The sequence below is a fragment of the Myxine glutinosa genome, chromosome 10, assembly GCF_964187855.1.
Source record: "Myxine glutinosa chromosome 10, kmMyxGlut1.1, whole genome shotgun sequence".
NCBI classification, from domain to species: Eukaryota; Metazoa; Chordata; class Myxini; order Myxiniformes; family Myxinidae; genus Myxine; species Myxine glutinosa.
This window is the reverse complement of record NC_136270.1, coordinates 100,006,470-100,015,590: the sequence shown is the minus strand read 5'-3', so window position 1 is coordinate 100,015,590 and position 9,121 is coordinate 100,006,470. Positions and strand designations below refer to the sequence as shown.

General features: G+C 44.2%; 1 protein-coding gene across 5 annotated transcripts in view; it reads left to right on the top strand.

The window, feature by feature from the left end:
* The first annotated feature begins 7,623 nt into the window (after positions 1-7,623).
* ATPAF2 (ATP synthase mitochondrial F1 complex assembly factor 2) overlaps positions 7,624-9,121 on the top strand; it is a 37,680-nt gene continuing 36,182 nt past the window's right edge. Inside the window, exons 1-2 of one of the 5 annotated variants that reach the window (XM_078785931.1) lie at positions 7,624-7,639; positions 7,869-7,987. In XM_078785931.1, the coding sequence (XP_078642057.1) occupies positions 7,915-7,987 (73 nt within the window). In that variant the 5' untranslated portion in view covers positions 7,624-7,639; positions 7,869-7,914. Of the gene's footprint in view, positions 7,734-7,816; positions 7,988-9,121 lie in introns of those variants that run through there. The other 4 variants (XM_078785929.1, XM_078785930.1, XM_068126407.2 and 1 more) reach the window with 4 other exon arrangements.

Sequence of the window (9,121 nt, the reverse complement as noted above, 5' to 3'; positions counted from 1 at the left end):
TCGGACTAAGCATTGTCCCTGTCGAATTATGACGTCATAATTATGGCACCAATGACGTCATCGTTAACAGTGCCTATTCCCCATATGGAGTTCTTTACAATGAGCTATGTTGAAATTTTTTTTCCAAGCAGCGGTTTTGGAGATATAGAGGTGCAACATTTTTCGGTTTTTCCAAGATGTGTTTTCCAATGATGATGTTTTCCAAGATTCCTGTGGCACATGACCTATGACGTCATGATTATCATTAAAATATATTTCGTGTCAATCGGACCAACGGTTGCCGAGAAAATTAATTTTTTTAATGCAGACACGTACGGCACACATACGCACCTGAATGCTTAACCCTGCTTTTCGCTTCGCGAGCGCAGGGTAATTACTGTATATTTGAAATCTGACTTTCTTACCTGTGCGTACAAAATCGCATTTTTTGCTCCTCTTCTCGTAACAGCGATCAAAAAGTGACTGTTGCTGTAGCACGTGGTTTTGTTAATATTTCATTATATATTTGTTTTCACTTACAATATACGAGTAATATACGGTGTGTACCCTGGTTAGAATAGGTACACCGTATCCCTGCGTGTCGTAAGAGGCGACTAAGAGGGTTGGTGTCAGGAAGGGCATCCGGCCATAAAAACATTGCCTCAAAAAGAGAACCATGACAATTACAGCTCCATATGGGCAGGGTACAGCCCGAAGTGGAGATCGGTTTCTGAGGTTTGGGACATGGAATGTAGGGACAATGACAGGGAGATCAGGAGAAGTGGTGGAAGTATTGATCAGAAGAAGAGTGGACATATGTTGTGTGCAAGAGACGAGATGGAAGGGAAGTGGTGTGAGAATGGTGAAGGGTAGGCAGGGACAGAAATACAAGTTTGTGTGGCAAGGGTGCCCGGAGGGCGTGAATGGTGTTGGTGTCCTGTTTTCTGAGGAGTTTGTAGACAGTGTGGTGAGTGTGACTAGAGTGAGTGATAGGTTGATGATGGTGAAAATGATGATTTGAAAGCTCTTGGTGAACGTCATCTCGGGATATGCTCCGCAGGTTGGTCAGAGCGATGAAGAGAAGGACAAGTTCTGGTGTGCGATAGAGAAGCTGATGGAAAACGTGAAAGATGAGGAAGTTGTTGTGGTGGGAGGAGACCTAAATGGACATGTGGGAAGGAGTATGGACGGTTTTGAGGGAGTTCATGGGGGTTACGGATATGGTGTGAGAAATGGAGAAGGCGAAAGGATTTTGGAGTTTGCTGATGGAGCTGATTTGTTGATTTGTAATACTCAGTTCCAGAAAGAGGATAATAAGCTTGTTACATACACATCAGGTGGGTCGACGACAACCGTTGACTACCTGATGGTGCGTAGGTGAGATAGGGTGCACCTCCGAGACACAAAGGTGATCCTGGGGCAGGAGGCTGTTTCACAGCACCACTTGGTTGTCTGCGACATAAGGGTGAAAGGTGCGAGGAGAGCTCGGCGGGTGAAGTACCAACCGAAAATGAAGGTGTGGAGGTTGAAAGAGGTGACAGCAAGGGAGGCATTAAAAGAGAGGCTGAGTAGGGTAGAGGATGATGTGGTTGAGCTTGAACGTGGTTGGATGTCAATGAAAGATAGTCTGTTGGGAGCCGTTGGTGAGGTATGTGGATGGACAAAAGGACCACCGAGGCACTCAGAAACATGGTGGTGGGATGAGGAAGTAGGAAAGAGGATTGACGAGAAGAGGAAGAAGTTCAAGGAGTGGCAGAAGGCGAAGGGTACGGGAGCAGAAAAAGCAGAGCATGAAAGTTATAAGGCAGCCAAGAAGGCTGCAAAGAAAGAGGTAGCAAAGGCGCAGGAGGCATGAAGGAAAATGTTCGGAGAAAGCTTGGATTCGGAAGAGGGTCAGAGAGCGCTATTCAGGATTGCAAAGCAGATAGCGAAAGAGAGGTGTGATGTGATGGGGGTGAGTTGCTTGAAGTATGAAGTGGGACAAATCGTTGTGCATCCAGATGGAATTAAAGGAAGATGGACAAGATATATGGAAATGCTGTTGAATACAGAGAATGAATGGGATGGCAACATCGAGAGTAACCCAGTTTTAGGACTGGCAGAGAAGATAACTGAGAAGGAAGTTGAGGAAGCGATAAAAGCAATGAAGAGTAGAAAAGCGGGAGGGCCGACGGGAGTTGTGGGAGATATGTTGAAGGCAGCAGGAAGTTGGGGTGTGAAGAGAATGACAGAGATCTGTAATCTGGTGCAGAAAGAAGGCCGCATTCCAGTGGATTGGGAACTGAGTACCCTAGGCCCTCTATACATGGGGAAAGGTGACCCTCTGGACTGTGGTTCGTATCGAGTGATAAAGTTATTGGAGCATGGAATGAAGGTATTGGAAAGGGTGTTGGAGAGGAGGATAAGGAAGAAGGTGAAGATCGACGAAATGCAGTTTGGATTTATGCCAGGAAGAGGAACGACAGACGCGCTCTTTATTGTGAGGCAGTTGCAGGGGAAGTACATGGAGAAGAGGAAGAAGTTGTTTCTTGGGTTTGTTGATCTGGAGAAAGCATTCGATAGGGTTCCACGCAAAGTATTGACATGGGCATTGAGGAAGTTAGGAGTGGAGGAATGGTTGATCAGAGTAGTGATGGCAATGTAATAAAGAGCGCGCACAGCTGTAAGGACGAAGGACGGGAACAGTGGTGAGTTTGAGGTGAAGGTGGGAGTGCATCAGGGGTCGGTACTAAGTCCACTATTATTTGAAGCTGTGATGGAGGTGCTGGCTCAGAATGTAAAGGAGGGTTTACTGTGGGAGTTGTTGTATGCAGATGATCTGGTGTTGATTGCAGAAAGTATGGATGGACAGAAGGAAAAGATGAATAGGTGGAAGGAATGTATGGAGACAAAAGGTCTGAAGGTGAATATAGGAAAGACTAAGGTGATGGCAAGTGGTAAAGCATGTGGTGAGGTGGAAAGAACTGGGAAGTGGCCATGTGCTGTGTGCAGGAAGGGTGTCGGAGTGAACTCCATTCAATGTACAATGTGCGTTGAGTGGGTTCATCAAAAATGTAGTGGTCTGAGAGGGTCAGTAACCAGTGTGGCAGCTACATTCAAATGTAAGGTGTGCACAGAGGGAGCTGCAGATGGAGGAAATGTTGAGTTGGATCTTGGAGACGGCGTGAAGCTGGAAGGTGTGAAAACATTTTGCTACCTCGGAGACATGCTGAATGGAGCAGGTGGATCAGACTCGGCAACGGTTGCAAGAGTGAGATGTGCATGGAAGAAGTTTCGGGAACTGAGTGGCATGCTGATGAGGAGGGGAGTGTCGTTGAAGCTGAAGGGAAAGGTGTATGCTGCATGTGTGAGAAGTGTTATGATTTATGGGAGCGAGACATGGGTAATGAACGTAGAGCAGCAATGAAGGCTGGAAACGGTGGAAATGCGAATGGTTCGGTGGATGTGCGGAGTATCGTTGAGAGAGAGGAAGACAAATGATGAATTGCGAACGATGATGGGAATAGAGCCTGTGATTGATGCTGTGAAGAGGAACAGGTTGAGATGGTTTGGTCATGTGTTGAGGAAGGATCAAAGTGACTAGTTGAGAAGAGCGATGGAAATGAATGTGGAAGGAAGTAGAGGACGGGGAAGACTGAGAAAGACTTGGCTAAAGATGGTGGAAGATGAAATGCGGGCAAGGGGTTTAACAAGGAGAGATGCAGAAAATAGGGCAAAATGGGGAAGATTGTCATGGGGACCGCAAGGCTAACCCCCGCTCTGGCAGGGAAAATGGCCTTAAAATGCATGTTGTTGTTGTTGTTGTTACAATATACGAGTAACACATGGTCGAAACTCACTTTGTTTAGCCCTTGGATAAACTCACATGTGGGAACACTTCAAAACTAGACATTGGATCGAGTGCATATCATATGGCGTGCCCCGTAGAACCTTATATTAAGATGGGGGCCGCAATATTGCATTCAGTAGTCTCAAACATCAGGGAACAACTGCTTTGGTGGGTAAACATGTTAAATTTCGTCCAGCGTGAAAACCCTTGACCATTGAAGTTCGAATGAAGGGCCTGATCGGGAGTTGACCCTTTTGACCTCTTTTGACATTAAATATCCCGTTTGGAACTGCATCATTGTATTCAGCAGATCTAATACATCAGAGGAAAAACTGCCTTGGTGGGTAAAACATGGGAAATTTCGTCCCGTGTGGAAACCCTCATCTTTGAGGTTCAAAGAAGGGCCTGATTGGAAATTTGCCCTTTTGACCCCTTTCACAATGGAATATTGTGTGTGGAGCTGCACCATTGAATTCAGCAGATGTGAAACATTAAGAATCTCCCAATTCCAATAATGTCTCGGAAGTTCTAACGGAAATCCATTTCTGACCACATTTCAAGCTACGAGCTCACTGCCTATTTAGACCTCTTCAGACAATTCTGACCCTTTAGACCTAGCATTGCTCCCTTTAGACCCCTTTGTCCTTTTAAGACCCTTTTAACCCTTTTAATAATAATTTAACCCTTTAAGACCCTTTTAATAAGATAAATGGAAATACTGTTGAATGCAGAGAATGAATGGGACGGCAACATAGAGAGTAACCCAGTTTTAGGACCGGCAGAGAAGATAACCGAGAAGGAAGTTGAGGAAGCGATAAAAGCAATGAAGAGTAGAAAAGCAGGAGGGCCGACGGGAGTTGTGGGAGATATGTTGAAGGCAGCGGGATATTGGGGTGTGAAGAGAATTGCAGAGATCTGCAATCTGGTGGTGAAAGAAGGCCGCATTCCAGTGGATTGGGAACTGAGTACCCTCGTCCCTCTATACATGGGGAAAGGTGACCTTCTGGACTGTGGCTCGTATCGAGTGATGAAGTTATTGGAGCATGGAATGAAGGTATTGGAAAGGGTGTTGGAGAGGAGGAAAATGAAGAAGGTGAAGATCGACGAAATGCAGGTTGGATTTATGCCAGGAAGAGGAACGACAGACGTGCTTTTTATTGTAAGGCAGTTGCAGGAGAAGTACATGGAGAAGAGGAAGAAGTTGTTTCTTGGGTTTGTTGATCTGGAGAAAGCATTCAATAGGGTTCCACGTGAAGTAGTGACATGGGCATTGAGGAAGTTAGGAGTGGAGGAATGGTTGATCAGAGTAGTGATGGCAATGTACAAAAGCACGCGCACAGCTGTAAGGACGAAGGAAGGGAACAGTGGTGAGTTTGAGGTGAAGGTGGGAATGCGTCAGGGGTCGGTACTAAGTCCACTATTTGTAGCTGTGATGGAGGTGCTGGCTCAGAACGTAAAGGAAGGTTTACCATGGGAGTTGTTGTATGCAGATGATCTGGTGTTGATTGCAGAAAGTATGGATGGACTGAAGGAGAAGATGAACAAGTGGAAGGAATGTATGGAGACAAAAGGTCTGAAGGTGACAATCGGAAAAACGAAGGTGATGGCAAGTGGTAAAGCATGTGGTGAGGTGGAAAGAACTGGGAAGTGGCCGTGTGCTGTGTGCAGGAAGGGTTTCGGAGTGAATTCCATTCAATGTACAATGTGCGCTGAGTGGGTTCATCAAAAATGTAGTGGTTTGAGAGGGTCATTTACCAGTGTGGCAGCTACATTCAAGTGTAAGGTGTGCACAGGGGGAGCTGCAGATGGAGGAAATGTTGAGTTGGATCTTGGAGACGGCGTGAAGCTGGAAGGTGTGAAAACATTTTGTTACCTCGGAGACATGCTGAATGGAGAAGGTGGATCAGACTCGGCAACGGTTGCTCGAGTGAGATGTGCATGGAAGAAGTTTCGGGAACTGAGTGGCGTGCTGACGAGGAGGGGAATGTCGCTGAAGCTGAAGGGAAAGGTGTATGCTGCATGTGTGAGAAGTGTTATGATTTATGGGAGCGAGACATGGGTAATGAATGTAGAGCAGCAACGAAGGCTGGAAAGGGTGGAAATGCGAATGGTTCGATGGATGTGTGGAGTATCGTTGAGAGAGAGGAAGACAAATGATGAATTGCGAAAGATGATGGGAATAGAGCCTGTGATGGATGCTTTGAAGAGAAACAGTTTGAGATGGTTTCGTCATGTGTTGAGGAAGGATGAAAGTGACTGGTTGAGAAGAGTGATGGAAATGAATGTAGAAGGAAGTAGAGGACGGGGAAGACCGAGAAAGACTTGGCTAAAGATGGTCGAAGAAGAAATGTGAGCAAGGGGGTTAACAAGGAGAGATGCAGAAAATAGGGCAAAATGGTGAAGATTGTCATGGGGACCGCAAGGCTAACCCCCGCTCTTGCAGGTAAAATGGCCTTAAAATGCCTGTTGTTGTGTTTGTTTAACCCGTTTAGACCTTTCAACCTTCAGACCATTTGACCTTTACAACTAGACCATTTAACCTTTCATTTGTAATCAACAACCTTTCATTTCGTAGATACTGTGAAGCGGGTGAAATGTCACATGAGACTGGGTCTGCTCTTGCTTATTTGCTCAAATTTGCAGAGTATATCTAGTTTATATGGCAGAATACATCAACAGTCCAGCAAAAAGTTTACACGTCTTTCTTTCTTTAAAAAAAAAAAAAGTATATACAAATATATATCTTACTATAATTCACCAAATGTCTGTCCGTCTGTCTGTCTGTCCATCTGTTCCCAGGTACCGCAAAAACGGCTGTAGCGATCGCAACGAAATTTTGGGTGGGTAATCCTGGGACCCCCTGGAGTAAAATAGGCTATATTGTTTTTTCATTTTTTTGCCAATTTTTCCAATTTTCCAATTTTTCCAAACGCGATGGAATAATATTTACCGATATGAACAGTGATGTGGCTTTTATTGAAATTCTACAAATACTGTTTAGATTTTGATGATTTCCGTGTGATATGATTTAACGGATGTTTATACAAATCGTTTAAAATAAAAAAGCCTTCAATATCTGATATTTTGCCTTTTAATTTGGGCCTCCCAATCTAAATCCCCGCCCTTAGGGCGGGTATCGTTGCTAGTATAAATATAAAATACTGAAGTGCTCCGAACTTAGATTAACGGACCTCATCGAGCAGTTCACGATTGCAAAGTCAAAAGCTGTCAGCAAGCAGATGAAAAGTGAAGCTTCCGACCTGGTTTCGCCCTTGTTGGGGCTTGTCAGGGCAACATATCGCTGTTTCATCCACTTGGTGACTTGAAGCCTTTTTGGCTTTTATATAATGTCTAATGATGCCCTACCGATTGTGATTGGTGAGGCCAGATTGTATTTGGGGCCAAGAAGTGCCATCTGCCACATGGACACATTGTGTTATGTCCACCAATCACACCCACGAAGCATCATTGTTGTTATTAAGCAGTCGGGGGAATAAATGGAAATACTGAACTTCTCGGACTGTCTGCATTTGTGAGTGTTGTATGTGTGTCGTGCTGCGTGCTTGGGCTCTGTGTGAGTGCTGCGTGCGTGGGTTCTTTGTGTGAAGCGCATTTTCCCGGTCACGATCAATGTGCTCCCTTCCGGGCCATTCGAATGGTTTTATTGATTCCCCTGTACGAAGCCCAACCGCCGCAAGCCTTCCTACGTTGTTCAATATTATTGTAGGGGTTGTTCTTCGCAGTTTTATTAAATACAATATTAACCGATATGTATTTTTTTTTCTCTGTATGAAGACTTGTGTAAAGTAGGCGGTGTATGTGTAGGGTTCAGTTCAGCAATGTTACTTCCTTATTTCGCTTTGATTTTTTTTCTTGTATTTCAAGGATTACTGGTGTCCTCGTGAATATGTTCTGTGTCTGTAAAGTAAAAAAAAATTGTACACCTATTGAATGTGCATGGTTATTAGGATTCCTCGATTCATTCCTTGTACTTGTACTTGTAGTGACTGGAATGTTGTGCATCATACACTGTATTGACCTTGCGTGCTGCACTTTCCAGCTCGCGGTTTCGTTCGTCCTGAGATCCTTCACTAAAAGTTAAAACGATGCTGAGAAACTTTGTGCTGAGACTCGGGATTCCTTCATTTAATCGTTGCTGTTGCAGGTTTTACAAGCCAGGTACGCGTAGCCATAGGTGTTTCCGTTAAACTGGTGAAATGTTTGTATAAAGACATTATCTCGAGAAAAGTCAACTATAATATAAAGCCTATGACTATGTAGTATCACTGAAAGACCCTCAACTGCGAAACTTTTCCCTGATTAAATATTTGAAATATTTTTGAGTTTCAATTCAAAGTATCGGTTTCTTCCGATAAATGGAATAATAAAAATAATGAAATGGTTAATTTAGTGTACTGGTGTATGTACTCTGTAACCGTGCTACTCGTACGCTTGACACCGTCAGGGATAATATCACAGTTTGGAAACCATCCAGAATCCAGCTCCATTTTACATTGTGCGGATGTTTCGTGTGTCCCTGCTGGTTGAAATTATTATGTTTGTATGCAACAAAGCCTTTTTATTACTCCCCTACCGGTTTTACCGGAGGAGGCTAAATGTTTGCTTGCTCTATCCGGCTGGCCATGCCACCTGTAGTTTTCCAGACCTTTTCCCATACCCTTTAAGTTTAACATATTCAGCTGAAACTTGGTACCTGTCTTTATAAGTGACACAATATGTTTTAGTTTCTGGGTATTTCACTAATTTTTATGCCTCCGCCGACTAAGTCGATGGAGCCATTATGTTGTCAGGTTGTCCGTCCGGCTCTCTGTCTGACCGTCTGTCCGTCCATGATAGTTTTTCTTTACCGTGATAACTTGAACGGCTGAAGGGATCTTAGTCAAACTTGGTGCAGGTATGTATAATGAGGTATAGATGAACTGATTAGATTTTGGAGTCACGAGGTCGAATGCCAAAGGTCAGAGTTCAGGTTAGGTAAAAATCCTGTTACCGCAATAACTTGTGAACCAGTGATGGGAACCTGACCAAATTTGGTACAATTATGTAAAGATGAAATGATTAGATTTTGGGGTCAAGAGGTCAAAGGTCAAAGTCTATAATAGTGTTATGTAATATGGTCTATAATAGTGTAATGTAATATGGTCTATAATAGTCTATAATAGTGTAATGTAATACTTAGCGGTTAGGGTGCTGGCTTAGCAGTTAGGGTGCTGGCTTAGCGGTTACGGTGCTGGCTTAGCGGTTACGGTGCTGGCTTAGCGGTTACGGTGCTGGCTTAGCGGTTACGGTGCC